The sequence below is a fragment of the Frieseomelitta varia genome, unplaced genomic scaffold, assembly GCF_011392965.1.
Source record: "Frieseomelitta varia isolate USP_RPSP 00005682 unplaced genomic scaffold, Fvar_1.2 scaffold_873, whole genome shotgun sequence".
Lineage (NCBI taxonomy): Eukaryota > Metazoa > Arthropoda > Insecta > Hymenoptera > Apidae > Frieseomelitta > Frieseomelitta varia.
In genome coordinates this window covers 170,266-185,863 of record NW_025110671.1, presented here as the reverse complement: position 1 = coordinate 185,863, position 15,598 = coordinate 170,266, and the positions used below count along the sequence as shown (strand labels likewise).

Genomic DNA, 15,598 nt, shown 5'->3' with positions numbered 1-15,598 from the left:
CACTTTTATACAATTTTTTAAATTTATTTAGATAATATGACAAATATAAATTGCAGTTGAATGATAATAATAATGAGCTAGTAATGTGGCATAAAAATGTTTTACCTTATTGTATTTTATACCCAATTAAAAGTTTACAAATTGAAACAAGTAAAATATCAGAAACTAATATTAAAATGCATAACAAAATTTAATATATTTCAAATGATATTAACATCACAATAAACAAATATCAACTTTGAGCAATAAATTACAAAAAAAATATCATTGTAAGGTATCTTAAGTAAGATGTATATATATATATATACTATAAAAGTAAGCTCAAGAAATTTGTTGAGCATTAGGAATTGATGTTAACACAGAATGTCATAGTTAATCTCACGGAATGCTATTTACGCTCTCTCTACAAACTTTGCAGCACCTTCGTCTAGGATCCAATACAATTCTCCGTTGTGTGGTTGAACACGAGCAGCTGGTAAATTTTCTCTATCTTGCAAAACTCTCTGCAAGATATTAAGCATTAACAGTAAAATGCAACTTTATACATGTTTACAACTTAGAAGTTACTCTCCTCGAAACAGTAATGAGATAATCACCTTCACAATTTCAGCCTTGCCTGATCCAGTGATAGCAAATATGCATTTCTTTGCATTATTTATTACAGGAAGAGTAAGAGTAATACGAGATGGAGGTGGCTTGGGTGAATCATTGATAGGACAGACCCATAAGCTTGCTTCATTCAAAAGTTTATGATCAGGGAAGAGAGAACATGTATGCCCATCTGGACCCAGTCCTAACAGAAGTACATCAAAACACGGAACACGATCAGGTGGAAAAAACACAGACATCTTCTTAATATAATCTTTTGCAGCATCTTCGGCTATAAGTAAGACAGCGTGGTTATATAAATTCATCGACAAAAGAAGAAGAAATAAGTTGAAAATTTTTACCAGACAAGTCGGGATCGATTTTTATAAATTGCTCTTCAGTTACTGGTATTTTTCCAATTAACTTCAACTTATACTCTCCATAGGTAGAATCATTGCTATCAAAAGGAACAACTCTTTCATCACAGAAGAAGAAATACCATTTACTCCAATCAGTAGTAATATTAGGCAAACATTGAGCCAACAATTGTACCAAAGACCCCCCTGATGGAAATAATTTCACATTTCATTATTAGTTTGGTACTCCAACGTGAAGCAACTGACTTTTAAACGACAAATGAATGATAATTTAAAAGATATGAAGTAGGTATTAGAAATTAAATAAATACGAGAAACATACTATTAAAATTAAAATTAAGAAACAAACAAGACTCTCATCAATTGCAAGGTTTTGAAATGTATTCGTAACCTATAAATGTGTGTGTATCTAAAGATTTTCAGACGTCGCTTAAAATGTATCTTGTAAATACGGAATAATAAACTGAAGTGGTCAATCTCTTCTTTCTTTTTTTATCGTTTTTTTTTTAAATATTTATCCAGCAAGCGCGTTACCTGACAAACCGACTTTAAATGTATCGCCACTGGCGAGTGCATCATCGGCACTCGTTTGAAGAAGGTTAGATAAGCATGACGCTACGGTCCCATCTCGAGGCTCGACCAGTATTTTCTCCATTGTTACACGAGCAACTTCTTGACTAGCACTAGAATTTCTAATTTTTAAATAAATGAGGAACTTTATGCAAACAGCGGCGGTTGTGCTCGATCATACGAAGATATCAAGATAGCGTTAATCACGCAGGATTGGTTAACAGCAATCGGAACAACAGCATTGGACGTTTGCGAAAACACGTGATGGAACTTACGATATCATCGTCTGTACCAACGTAATTATGAGCGCGCCGCCAGTCTATTTTGTGCGTAAACGTGTTCTCATTGAATGTGAAGTCATGCTTCGAAGTACTTCGTTTACTTCAAAAGATTTGTAAATTTTTACTTTGGCACGCGCATCTTCACTTCTGTCGATGCAGTTTGCATTTGAACCACGTTCGCGGTCGAACTTGTGATACTCCATAACCTCTTAGAGAAGTGTTATTTTATTTTATGCTATGTAACATCTGACAAATATATCTAATAAATCTCTTTGAAAAGCGAAATGCATTTGTTTGTCAATACAAATCCAAAGTATCACGGAATGGGACGTATTTACGAAGAGACAGATCTCAATGCAAATTTTAGGTTATGATGGAGCTGGGCTGTTGATTCAATGGAACACGATGACGAAGTCGAGGATATGCATGACGTTACACGGTTTGGTGAATGTAAAAGTGGTTTAGATGATTGTCAGTTGATTCTTTTGAAAGATCACCGCGTAGCAATCATGTCGTTTTGTATGAGGCTCGCACGCAGTAAACCCATCCGTTTATTAGGAGGCATAGCTATGAGATGCTGGGCTTTCTCTGGGACTTACGTACTTGCCTGTTTCCTTTTGTACTGGTTGTACGGTGGAGTTTCTGCTTTCTTTCTACTTTGTTTCGCCACTACGGGTAACTTTTATTAATGTTTTTTTTTTAATTAAGTTTTGTTGAACATGTATATTAATTCATATATGTTGCAGGTATATTATATCACAGAGAAGATCAACTTGTATATCGTCCAGAGTCACCAGCTAATTCTCGAATATATGTTCCTGCACCGTCGATATTTAATTTGCCGTATCAAAGCATTTACATTAGATCAGGGGATGGTACAATGTTACACATGTTCTTCATTTCACAGCCGGAAGACAAAGCAAAAAAGGTGCCTACATTGTTATTTCTTCATGGAAATGCTGGTAATGTGGGACATAGGTTAGTGGTTTACATTATTGTGATATTACTTTATGATGTAGGATAATAATTTGTAGAATTATTTTAGGTTAAAGAATGCAGTTGGATTGTACCATACCATCCAATGTAACATTTTGATGTTGGAATACAGAGGCTATGGTTTGTCACAGGGTTCACCGTCTGAAGAGGGTTTATACATGGACGCTTGTGCAGGAATTGATTATTTATCTAGTAGAACTGATATAAATACGAATGAGATAATTGTATTTGGTAGATCATTAGGTATACACACGATTTGAATATGTTACGTTTAATAAAGAACATATGTATTCAATGTATTTCACTCTTTTCGCAGGTGGTGCTGTCGCTATTAATTTAGCTACAAAGCCAGAGAATTCGCAAAGAATTTGGTGTCTTATACTTGAGAATACTTTTACTAGTATCCCCGATATGGCCGCGTTACTTTTTGGATTAAAATGTTTACAATATTTACCTCTTTTTTTATATAAAAATAAGGTAAAGTAGTTCTCATTGCATCTGATCTCTTCACAAAAAGAGGATTTAATTGAATCGTTTTGTATTGCAGTATCTGTCCATCCTCAAGGTACGGTCAGTAATGGTACCTACGTTATTTATTTCTGGTTTAGCAGATACATTAGTGCCTCCGCGTATGATGCAGGAACTTTACAAGAATTGCAAAAGTCCGTGTAAAAAGATACTTTCAATTTCGGGAGGTACGCATAATGAAACGTGGTGTCAACCCCGGTATTATAAAAACATATGTAATTTTTTAAACGAATTAAGGGAGAAACCGCCGATTCAAGTGACGTCTAGTCACTGGCAAATAGACGATATATAAATGCAAATTACAAAGCTCACTTTACGTCCAAAGCGATAGTTATATTTTGGAGATTGTTCAATATTAGGTCAGTGCATCTTAACAAATAATCAAGGAATAGATTAGGATATCTGAATAAATTATTAATTTTTACTGTGACCGATTGATCCAATTGCAAAACATAACACAGCTCATAATTAATGAGAATCGATCTTCCATCGAAGTATTTTATTAGAACGTATATATTATTAAAATTGCAATATTGCAAGTAGTGCAATATTTAAGATCATTAAAATATGATTTAAATTTAGCCAAATTTGTTTCACAATTGAAATTCGTGAATAATTAAGTAATATTTTAAATCTTTCTATTATATAGAGTACTTTTAGGAAACGTTCAAATAGTTTTAATTAATTATTTTCATCGAAAATAGGCTGTTTTTATACATAAAAAAAATACATTATATACAATTATACGAATGTATTTATATGTGTGAGTTAGAAAAATATATATTTATTTTAATGTTTTGATAAATATATTGCTATATATGTATTCTTATACATGAATTTATATGCACTTTGTATGTTAAAAATAATATTTAATTTGTTCTTATTTTTTTTTAGTAACATCTAAATTTGATGAAAAAGAAAACCATGCATGTGATAATCATATTACATGATATTTTATGAAATTAAATTAATTTTTTGTATTAATATTGATGTTTAATTGTGTTTATTTACAATTTTATTACTCTCACATGATATTTAATATTTAAACAAATGATAATAAATTAATTCAGGAAATTTATTATTTATAAATGTTCGATTAATCAGTTCTTAATTTTAATCAATTTAAAAAATAATATAAGTTATATGTTGTTACATGAATTACTTTGATAATTGTCTTCTTAAAATATCAATTTATTGAATATTTAAGAAACTTTTAAAAAAAATTTGTAAAAAATAAATAAGTAAAATAAATTATGAAATAAAATAAAATATGAAATAAATAATGATAAACTTTAAAATTTCCTATTAATTCTTCTCCTTTTTATGGCCACTTTTTGTGTCCATACAATGCCTCCTACTATTAAAAGTGTTAATACAGTTGTAGCTATTCCTACAACAATTAGCAGACCAGTACTCGAGTCAAAATGTATCACTTCAGTAGTCACTACACTGGCAACATTCATTGTCAAATTTTCTTTCAAAATTGATGTACTAGTACAAAATACTTGATCCTTCCATCCGTACCAATGTACCATTCTTATATGTGATATTTGCGGAGGCCAAGCACATCTTATGTAATGAAATGCAATAAAATGATTAGTATATTTATTTGTTAATTTAAAATATTAAACTTAGTTCTAATAATAATTTTACAAAGTATATACCTTAAATCATCTAAAAGACGAGGCTGGGTGGTATAAAGCTGTGGAACTAAATCGTTTAACATCCATTGTAGTGCACAATTACATTTAAGTGGGTTTCCTTGTAAATTGACACTGTATATTGTAAAATTACTGCTGTGCATGATCAATTTTTGTCCCACATAGGAAAGTTGATTATTACTCAAATCTAACTAATAATAACAAAAAATTATTTACTTATTTTTAAACGGTATTTCTAAATTATTTTAGAAACTTACTGAACACAAATTCATGTGTCTCAAAGCATCTTCATGAATGAAAGTCAACATTTTGTTATTTGATATAGTAAGATTAATACAATCATTCGATGGTGGTCTTAAATTTGCTAATGTATCTTTTTCAATATTCTTTAACATATTTATTTTATTGGCAACAAATAAATTTAGTTTCAAGTCAGAGTTAATTGTCAAGTTTTCAATAGGATTGTCAGTGACATCAAGTTGAAACAATAATGGAAAATTTTTAATAGATATTACTTCGGGGATGTAAGTCAATTTATTGTTAGATATGTCTAACACTTTCAAATTTTCAGATATAACATTTGGTAAGTTTGATAACATATTTCCACTAATATTTAGAGATTGTAAATTATTTGTTATTAAATTTGTATGCAATGCAGAAATGTTGTTGTGTTGCAGATTTAATATTTCAATATGAACTAAATTGTATAATATTTCTGAAATTTGATTATATCCAGAGTGTAACTCGATCAATGTATTTGGTAATGCTTGCATATCTAGCGTAATAATGAAATTATTATTTATATAAATTGCTTTTAAAGAATGTAAATGTATTAGATTACAATTCTCCAAAGAATGAATTTTATTAAATGACAAATCCAAATATTGTAAATTTAGCAATGATGCAGAAAATTCTTTAGGTAAACTGAATATATTGTTATGAGAAAGATCAAGTGTATTAATCTTTGTTATAGTGTTGTTCATTAGATGCTCTATTGAATCTATATAATTGTAACTGAGATTTAATGACAACAATGCAGGAAGTACTTCTAGCAATGAATCATCAAAAGTTTTTAGTGAATTTTTGGAAAGATTTAGATTTTCGAGACTATTCAAGTCTATGAACATTGTTGTATATATTTTTTCTATAATATTTTCAGATAAATCTAAATTTTTCAAAAATTGTAACTTTTTCAATAAATTCCTAGGTAAATTAACTATGTTGTTTTTAGATAAAACAAGTTTGTTTAAAACTTGATGATTATTTAATGTTAGTAAATCAAAGTTAAGCATATCATTATTTGCCAAATGTTTTCCATGACAGTTAATTTCTTGTTCCTCATTTACTGTAATGAATAAAACACATATTAACTTGAGAAATAATTAAGTTATAATTTTAATCATTCAGTGATCGATATATGTGATCAGTAAATAATTTTGAAATAATTTTACTTACTAGAAATTGTGCATGAACATGTTGAACATATATCGCACGTAGAAATTTGTACTGTCCATAGAAGATACAATCCAATAACATTTAAATAAATAATCATTGTATTAAATTGTTAATTGCACAGTTTATACTCAAACAATCAATACTCAGTATTACTCACATTTAGGGTGTAGCATGCTTTTGATATCATGCTTGTGATAACATATCTGATAACTGATAACGATTAGTAACTAAATGTTTATTTTATTTCATCTAGACTTGGAAGATAATTATAATTTGAAAATGAAAATTAAATTTGCTTTCGTTTAGTAAATTTTACGTCAATTGTTCGTAAAATATAAAATTTTATTTGTATTTTCTATATTATAATAGAATCATAAAACATTATTGCATTTCGGTAAATATCCTAAATTATAAAACACGTAATACAATGTAATAAAATGTGCTACGACTTCTTAAAGAAATTAATTAAAGTGGTCTGTTTAGTGTTTTTTTTTCCTTTGACTTCTGAATGTGATTCAGATACAATTTTCTTTTCATTTTTCGGTTCTGTAATTTCTGGTTCCTCTTCAGAACAACTTTCGTAAACATGTACTTTTTTTGTAACAAGAAAACCATCTTCCTCGAATGTTTTGTCTACTATTTTTAAAACTTTGCGTTTCCCATTTTCATGTTTAACTTGTGGCGGAGAAACAGAACGTTTCTTTAGAAAAGCAGGACAACTTTCAGGTGAGAGTGGTAAATCCAATTCTGATTCATTTTCATTGTCAGAGGGCTCTGAATTGCTAGAATCACTCTGAATTGCAATACGTTTTCGCTTTTTCACAGCATTATTGGTTTCCTTGCTCCGATTGCGTTTTCTGCTTCTTGCTTTCTGTTTCTGTTTATCGGTTTTCGAAATCTTTTCTTCAAAATCTTTCATATTCTGTATCTGTTTAAGATCAGTTTTCAAAACCTTTTCTTCTGTAGCTTCTTTCGTCAAGAAGTTTGCGCCCTTCTCCGCAACAGAGGAATTTGCACATTTATCCTTGTCCAAAGAATTTGTACTTTTGCCTTTATTCAAGGAATTTGCAGAAGTTTTTGTTTGATTCTTGCCCAGTTCAAGAAAGTTGCTCAGTCCTCCTTTCTGCGTACTTTTCTTTTTCTCGGCACTACCATTTTTAGATGTTCCTTTTTTATTATGATTGGAAGAGTCCACTTCCACCTTATCTGCGTTAGACGAATTTTTCTGTTTATTACCAGCCTTTCCAAATAAATTGTCGAAACCTTTTCTGTCAGCATTTTTCTTTTTGGCAACCTGCTTCTCTTCTGGGCTTGTTGCTTTCCTCTCACTAGCTGCCTCTGATACCGATGACTGCACTTTCTCTTGAGGAGCAGATTCGATTTCCCTTGACACAGCACCCCAACGGAACATATGCATTTCCTCATCGTTACGTTCGTTATTCTCAATGCACTTGATGCCACTGAACTTAACATCCCCGTCTTCGGCTAACCCAAGTAACTGCGTTTCGGGAAGTGTTTTTTGAAGACTATAAACATGCTTGGCGATAATTTTGCTGTATTTTTCTTTTGCTGTTGACAGATCTTTCTCTTTTACAATCTCGACTCGCATACCATTGTCATGCAAATGACCCATTAGCAGAAACACACATTCGAACTGCTTCTTCTCTTTGTACTTTTGCCAAAATTCCGATAGAATCTGCTTTGCGACGTTGACGTGAACTTCTAATTCCTTACTCAACCATTTATATGTTACCTACGGTTATTTTATTCACTTAACATATTTTTCCCCAAAAAAATATATATATATAATATGTAACTATAATTAATAAAATAATGGTAATAATTATAATAAAATATTATATATATTTATATATAATAATATATATATTTTTCGATTAAGCAATATTAGAAATTATTAACACAATAGAAATTTGAACGTCGTGTTGCGGATAATTGAGAAACGTGGAAAAAGATACTCACCAGTTTGTCATCGTCAAATATATATCCCGCTACAGTTTCCAAATATTCGTGCAAAGATTCCATGATCATATTTAATCGAGTCTTTTACGAGTTTTACGAGGAATTATTTCCGTGAGAATCAAACAACTCGATGTTACGTCCCTCCTCTCAACAAACATACAGAACCCGTTACCGGGTTTCTTCAGGATTACCAATGGTGTAAAAGTTGCTACATTACAAATGATCGAGAATTTCTAATCCAGTTACTATTAAACAGTAACGTAACTCACAAAAGAGGAATTCTAACGCTTTGTAATCCTCGTTCGCCTTTCACAATTTGAACGATTGAAATTTTGAAATTTCAAATATTGCGAGCGAATGATCATATCTGTAAATGGTGACATTGTTTTACCAGAGGTCACTTCAGAGTGAAAGCTCTGTTAAATGGACTAGCCAGTGTTCACATAACAAACAAGTTCAATTAACGATTTCCTCTCGTTGGCAGTTAACTATATGCTGCGGGATCATTTTGAGTGGAAAACTTCCATTTGTATGTAAAGCCGGGAGAAGGGAAGTATGGTTTCGGTGATGCAACCGTTTATGGTGAGTGGAGAATATTGTAAAGGCGAAACAAGTTGCCGGCAGTTTTCTTCTGCTTTTGGGGAGATATCGTTTCCGTAGAGTCATCGGAGGATCTTGAAAATTAAACGACTGTCCGATTGTATCGTAGGATGTTGAGAGCTCGAGAAGTTACATTGACGAACTATACTCGCTGGACCCACAGAAATGCTTAGAAGCTATTATGTGAGTGCAAATCGTATCTAACCTCCAAACCTTGTTTACTAAAGATCATTATTCAAAATCACCGTAACGTACGGTAACGTACTGTTTAAACAAAGTATTAGAAGAGTACTAGAATACGATTGAAATTATTTTATTTTTCATATTTTCTTCTGTTAATTCCAACAATTTTATAACCAAACAACTGCATTAAGTATATTCTATAAAGGTTTGTTTTTTTGTTGTTTGTAGATGTCTAAAAAATTCTGTGATTGGAAGCAATAGGCAGAAAGGATCTGTAATAGCACAAGGTGTAGTGCCTCGTTTATTGCAACTTCTCGGAGATTCGTCAGATAGAATTGGAGACAATATAAGGCTCGAGGCTGCAGTGACTTTGGGTTCTTTGGCCAAAGGGACGGACCAGCACGTCCTGGCACTCATAGATCTTGGTGTAGTGCCATTGCTTTTTCAGGTTATATTATCCACGCCAGTCACAGAAACGTCATTCGAAGGAAAACCAAAAATTACGGATCTGTTGAATGAGTCATGCCTTCGTTGCTTGAGAACAGTATTTCAACATCCGGCAGCACCAGTTCACTCGATATATCAGGATCCCGCACTAGTGCCAAGATTAGTATCGTTAGCGAATCAATGCGTCACTTGTCAAATTTGTGTAGCAACAATTTTAACAACAGCGTGCAAGGTGCGTAAAGAGATAACAAAGTCAAATTCTTTGACAACAAACAATTTCTTGCATAATTCGTAAACTTACGCTAAAGAAAATTTTTTCCTAGACGACAGAGGAGCAAAGTGCTTTGGCCAAAGGAGGCGCAGTAGAAACATTAGCAATGCAGTTGGATTCCCCATTACCTGACGTTCAGTTGTCGGCTTTAGCATGCTTGGCAAATATGTGTTACAAGAATTATAGGGTATGTGTTATGGTTGCGTCGGCAACTACCAGCAATACACCGCAGGGTAGGCTTGTACCTGCAGCATTAGGACTGTTAATGGGTCGTGAGAAAAGCTCGTTAATTCAACTTGAAGCTGCAAGATGTGTTACGTATATGCACAGGACTGGAGTTTTACTATACAAAGATCCAAGAATTATATACCGTGCTTTGCCTTGTTTGGTGCGACTTTGTCATCGAGATCATCCACCGCGTGAAAGAGTAGCGGCGGCCGAAACCCTGGCTTTCCTTACTGAAGTTAATACCGAATTGCAACGTCTAGCTTCCATTAGCAATCATTTAATTCCTACTCTTGCAGAATTATTGCGATGTCATCCGCATGCAAGTATATTATAACGATTTACGTATTTATTTTCCATACATTGTCATTGTTAATTTTAAATGTTCATAAATTCTTAGGTACAAGATACAACGTTGACGCAAGATATGCGACAAGCTGCGTTCAGGGCATTTGCGTCTCTTGGTGCTAATGACGAAGATATTAGGAAACGTATTATCGAGACACAAAGTCTTATGGAGCAAGTGGTAGCGGGCCTTCAGGATCCAGGGGGTTCTCACGTACGTTTAGCAGCAGTTAGATGCCTTCATTCTCTTTCTAGAAGCGTTCAACAACTTCGAACGACATTTCAAGATCACGCTGTTTGGAGACCACTTATGCAGTTGTTACACGGCGCGGACAAAGGATTGGAAGGTAAAATATAATAGTATTTTTGTACAAATTGTTATTAAAATAATATAATTTATAAAAAAAGTTTCATCCTTTAAAACGTTTTAATTACACCGAGAGTTCAATTCGCTGAAGTACAATGAAAATTTATATTGCATATTTTTTGCAACATAATTTTTAACTATTAATTAATATGATTGTATTGTGTAGGTAGAGGTGAAAGCGAAGTTGATTTATTAACTGTTGCCTCGAGTACTTTATGTAACCTGTTGTTGGAATTTAGCCCAAGCAAAGAACCGATTCTTGAATCCGGAGGGATAGAGTTATTGTGCTCGCTCACAAAACGATGTACACCGGCGTTGCGATTAAATGGAATTTGGGCTTTGATGAACGTGGCTTTTCAAGCGGAACAGCAAGTAAAATTGCAGATTTTACAATGCTTGGGAACAGATCAAATCTTTTGTCTTCTGGCCGATCAAGATATACCAGTTTTAATGAAGACATTAGGTTTATTGCGAAACTTGCTCTCTACGAAAGCACACATAGATCGTATAATGGGAGAGCATGCTGCTCACGTTATGCAAGCTGTTATATTAGTTTTAGAAGACCCAAGACATCCAGCAGATGTAAAGGAACAAGCTCTCTGTATTTTAGCGAATGTAGCCGATGGAAACAGAGCGAAGGATCATATTATGGCTAATGAAGATGTGCTTAAAAAACTTATGGATTATATGGTTTGTAATAAACAATTTTATCCTTTTTTTCAGTTTTTTCATTCTTTATTTATCATCTTCTTTCTATTTATTTAAATAATACAATAATAAAATGTTTTTGTCATTCTATGATCTTTATATAATTCGCACTTCAATAACACGTTATTGAAGTTTTACCAGAAATCTAACATTTATGTACTGTTGTAGATGCATAGCAATGTAAAATTGCAAGTTGCTGCAGTTTTTTGCGTGTGCAACCTAGTCTGGAGGGAAGAACCTGGTGCTGCACAACGGCAAGCACGTTTGAAAGAACTAGGCTTTTATCGTATTCTGCAACAATTACGTCATAGCAAAGATCTTCAATTATTTGATAAGTATGACAGACAATCTTTGAATATTCTTTTTTATTTGCATTTTTATTTATGTTTAAAAATGATCTTTAATTGTTCTTGTAAATTATAATAATCCAATAAGATATTGGAGAGATTTTAATATAATCAATATATAAAAATATTTTCTTTCGAATATTTCTGATTTTTAATATACATACATTTGTTTTGTTCCAGAGTCAGAACAGCTATGGCACAATTCTATGATGCTTAAATTTCAAACGCGTTATTGGAAATTAGGTTTTGATTTAGAGTTCTTTTATACGTGAAATACAATTATATTTTGGTGTCAATGCTGTGATTCTGTATTTTGTTAATACATAAACATTTTATATTTATATAGGAAATATACAAAAACAATATTCCTGATAATGTAATCTGTTTACATTGTATTTATTTTATTTAAAAAAGAAAGCAATATGCGATATTTCATTATATTAAAAAAGAAAACGATGTAATAATTGTATCATACATTTTTTAAATATTGATTAATAATTTCTTAAAAAAACTCGATTGCACAATGTGGAATGATAACAAAAGTATTCATATGATATGCTTTAAACATATTTTGTTATAAATAGTAATAGGAAAATTGATAATACTATTACGAAAAAAATATTTTTAATGTACTTGAAAGTATGTGACTAGTATTTTTAGCTATCACTGATTTTAAATCTTTGGTATAGAGCTTGAAAAGTTACTTACGAAAATTTAAGTATTTTTGATTCTTACTATTATTTTGCTATTTTTGTTAGATCTAACGAATTTGGAATGTTGAAATTGAAATATAAGATATGCAAATGCAAACGTAAGAAACATTTGAAAAAAATAAAATATCTCGTGTGATTGTTGCTAAATTGCAACTAATCATGTGTCAATATCGATAAATTTGAATATCGAAAAAAATTAAGCAGATGCGTTACTGTCACTGGAAAGATTTTCCATTGGATTGTTGGCCAAAGGATCCAGTTCAGCAAATAAATCCAACCAGGAATTACCTTTTAGTTTTCCAGTCTTATTTTTTTTCTAAGAAAAAATATGACAAAAATTTATTAACATTTTCGATGCGAGCTCACTAATGCTCAGCAACACTAATGATTTTTACTTACTTTGTCGCCTGTGCTGGTAGTAGGCATACTCTTCTGTCCAACACCAAGCGTTGCATCACCTAAACTTTGTTTTAATATATTTGGTGGTAAAAATGTATTATGCGTTATCGATTCCCACTCACTATCACTGTTCTGTTTATCAGTGAGAATATCATTCAAAAGTACCATATTTTCGGATGTGAGAGACTGTAAAGATTGTTCTCTTGAATTTTGTTCTTCTAAGGAAGAGAATTTAGCCAAATTAAAATTTGTATCAGATTTGTCAAATATACCCATTATTAAACTTTGCTCATCAAACTTTTTATCAAATTCTAATTGATTTCCTTCTTGTATATCGTTATGAGTGGCATTATTATCTAGAATTAAATTTTCGAAAAGTTCATCGAAATCTTTCTTATGTTCGACGTTAGAGGTTGATTGTGATGTAATTTCATCGTTCGGAGAACTGGAATTTATATCTAATCCTTCTAATCCTAACATATCTATTGTCTCATACTCAATATCCAATAATTTTTCACTTTCTTTGTTGTTTTCAACTGTATTTTCTTGGGATTTTACTTCTTCAGCTTTTTCAACAGTGTCATGATAATCCATGTCAAAAAATGACAATCTGTGATTAAAAAAAAAAAAGAAAAGATATGTTTTATCAGTGGAATTCATCTTATTAGCACTTTTTGAAATTTATAACTTACTTCTCTTTTTCATCAAAATCATTGTCACCTCCAGTTTCTTGAGCTAATTTACTTGACGGTTCAGCTAATTCTCTCACTACCATAAAATTGTACCGTTGGTAGCCTTTAAAACTGTTCGCTATTGTGGAATATGCTTGTGCAGACTTTTCGGTGAAACTGAGAAGAGTACTCTGATATAAAACTAAAGCGTGACTAAACATATTACACCTTGCTGCTGCTAACAGATCTACCTTTTGAAGGCAATCTAAAGCCAGATTATCAAATGCTATTTTACCTCTGTAAACAAAAAACAAAAGAAAAACAGTTTAAATGTACCTATAGGTGCGCATAGAGTTTTGGCATTAACAACAGTCAGTACGTACTGTCTTACGCATGTTTGAACCTTGCGAAATCTTTCTAATTGTTTCGACGTGTCAGGATCTAATTCTTGAGAGACGTTTTTCATCCATGATAAAGCGGCTCTGTACTCCGTACGAGCTTTCTCCATTGCCTGAACTTTTTGCAGCGTATCTTCGATAGCTCTTTGTCTAAATGTTTCCACTTCCTGGTACAGTCGCTCTAATGGAGTGCTCAGTGCAAGCCTTTGCTGGCCGGAATATGATAACGATTTTCCAACCGTTATCATCATTTTTCCAGCTCTAGTTTTGTCCTGTTTGCCAGCATCTTTGAGGAACCGTCCCATTGCATTCTCTTCTTGCGCGAGATCTGCATTTACAGTTATTTGTATTATTCTTGAATCCTTTCTCATCTTAACTTCAATTCATGGTTTGGACAATAATAACTTCCAGTGGTTTAGATAATAATATCAACTTACAGCACAATCGTTCCTGGTATCTGTCGATAATTCTTTGCAAATTCAAGCATGATTTCTGAATACTGTGAAACAATTCTAACTTGGCGTCCAGTTCTGCGTCGGACGCGACTATGCACTCATCCTCCTTTTTCCCCAGCTTTCGCGACAAAGCCTGTTTCGTCACCCAAAACTGATGCTGCATTTTTGTGATGGCAGAGTCGTCGTGGATATTGGTCCTCTGTATCCAACGGTCGAAACTGTTTCCCGACGCGCCTGGTCCGCTTTTATTGCTAAAAAAGTGCAAAGTCTGTAGAGAGGATTGTGGAAAACGTCGTGAAGGACAACAAACGATGCAACATCATTCTAAATACGCGAGCAGGCGTCTTTATCGTTACAAGCAATATGCATATTATTCACGTTACGTTACGTTATTACGCTAATACGACATTTTTCACAAGCGTGAAATAGTCGATCAATTGATAATAATTTCAAGGGAAATTAATATTGAAACACTTACTATGTATTCATAATGAAAGACGATTTGAAAATGCGAAATATGGTTAATGCTTACTTAAAGAGACACGCAAATATGACTTCTAAGTAAGTAGTTAGCTTGTAAGTATCATACTTCTTTAACACGCATGATTAGTGTTTTTTTTTTTTTTTTCTTAATTACAAACACATTACGTTTGCACTATAATATCGACGGAAAGACCGATGCATTCTCTCCCGTTAACTTGACAGATCGAACTGACATAAAGTTTACTATTGTTAATTGCCCACCTAAGAATCGTTTAAGGCGTGATTTTAATGAATGCGATTCCAACGGGAATGCTGACGGCATGGCGCGTCGACAAAGAATTTCTTAAAAGAACGTTAACAAAACAAATTATCCTTATTACTTCAAGAATTCGTGATAAAGAGAAATGTTATTAACCTCGTTGAATAAAGAGGTAGTTACTTATGGTAAAATTAATTTCGAACATTACATTATTTATATATCATATATTGTATATTATTTGCATTATATATATTATATTTATATTTTATATTATTTGTTATATATGATATG

General features: G+C 32.3%; 5 protein-coding genes across 12 annotated transcripts; 2 read left to right on the top strand and 3 right to left on the bottom strand.

Annotated features, from left to right (window-relative positions):
- Positions 1-268: 268 nt before the first annotated feature.
- On the bottom strand, positions 269-1,764 carry LOC122536823 (6-phosphogluconolactonase). Its single transcript, XM_043669524.1, has 4 exons — positions 1,500-1,764; positions 951-1,151; positions 597-880; positions 269-503 (listed from the first exon to the last, which is right to left on the bottom strand). Exons 1-4 carry the CDS (start codon positions 1,618-1,620, stop codon positions 393-395), a joined length of 717 nt encoding a protein of 238 aa, XP_043525459.1. The 5' UTR covers positions 1,621-1,764; the 3' UTR covers positions 269-392.
- Positions 1,765-1,827: 63 nt separating this feature from the next.
- LOC122536822 (protein ABHD13) lies at positions 1,828-4,065 on the top strand. Its single transcript, XM_043669523.1, has 5 exons — positions 1,828-2,491; positions 2,563-2,794; positions 2,862-3,055; positions 3,129-3,289; positions 3,360-4,065. Exons 1-5 carry the CDS (start codon positions 2,212-2,214, stop codon positions 3,630-3,632), a joined length of 1,140 nt encoding a protein of 379 aa, XP_043525458.1. The 5' UTR covers positions 1,828-2,211; the 3' UTR covers positions 3,633-4,065.
- A 353-nt stretch (positions 4,066-4,418) lies between these two features.
- On the bottom strand, positions 4,419-8,733 carry LOC122536818 (DNA polymerase delta subunit 3-like). 5 transcript variants are annotated; one of them, XM_043669513.1, is made up of 5 exons: positions 6,614-6,897; positions 6,453-6,507; positions 5,259-6,346; positions 5,005-5,192; positions 4,419-4,909 (listed from the first exon to the last, which is right to left on the bottom strand). In XM_043669513.1, exons 1-5 carry the CDS (start codon positions 6,641-6,643, stop codon positions 4,633-4,635), a joined length of 1,638 nt encoding a protein of 545 aa, XP_043525448.1. In that variant the 5' UTR covers positions 6,644-6,897; the 3' UTR covers positions 4,419-4,632. The 5 variants fall into 5 exon arrangements, with proteins under 5 accessions (XP_043525448.1, XP_043525449.1, XP_043525447.1 ...); XM_043669514.1 differs by having other exon boundaries at positions 6,457-6,507; positions 6,614-6,896; XM_043669512.1 differs by lacking the exon at positions 6,614-6,897 and having other exon boundaries at positions 6,453-6,607.
- A 118-nt stretch (positions 8,734-8,851) lies between these two features.
- Positions 8,852-12,163, top strand: LOC122536814 (armadillo repeat-containing protein 8-like). Of its 2 annotated transcripts, XM_043669502.1 has the most exons (8): positions 8,852-9,018; positions 9,146-9,219; positions 9,448-9,898; positions 9,990-10,484; positions 10,563-10,854; positions 11,041-11,564; positions 11,751-11,917; positions 12,110-12,163. In XM_043669502.1, exons 1-8 carry the CDS (start codon positions 8,992-8,994, stop codon positions 12,144-12,146), a joined length of 2,067 nt encoding a protein of 688 aa, XP_043525437.1. In that variant the 5' UTR covers positions 8,852-8,991; the 3' UTR covers positions 12,147-12,163. The 2 variants fall into 2 exon arrangements, with proteins under 2 accessions (XP_043525437.1, XP_043525436.1); XM_043669501.1 differs by lacking the exon at positions 12,110-12,163 and having other exon boundaries at positions 11,751-12,022.
- A 50-nt stretch (positions 12,164-12,213) lies between these two features.
- On the bottom strand, positions 12,214-15,327 carry LOC122536820 (islet cell autoantigen 1). 3 transcript variants are annotated; one of them, XM_043669521.1, is made up of 6 exons: positions 15,044-15,327; positions 14,548-14,816; positions 14,096-14,438; positions 13,734-14,009; positions 13,038-13,651; positions 12,214-12,958 (listed from the first exon to the last, which is right to left on the bottom strand). In XM_043669521.1, the coding sequence occupies exons 1-6, from the start codon at positions 15,052-15,054 to the stop codon at positions 12,948-12,950; spliced, it is 1,524 nt and encodes a 507-aa protein (XP_043525456.1). In that variant the 5' UTR covers positions 15,055-15,327; the 3' UTR covers positions 12,214-12,947. The 3 variants fall into 3 exon arrangements, with proteins under 3 accessions (XP_043525456.1, XP_043525453.1, XP_043525454.1); XM_043669518.1 differs by having other exon boundaries at positions 13,042-13,651; positions 15,044-15,326; XM_043669519.1 differs by having other exon boundaries at positions 13,042-13,651; positions 15,098-15,326.
- Positions 15,328-15,598: the final 271 nt, after the last annotated feature.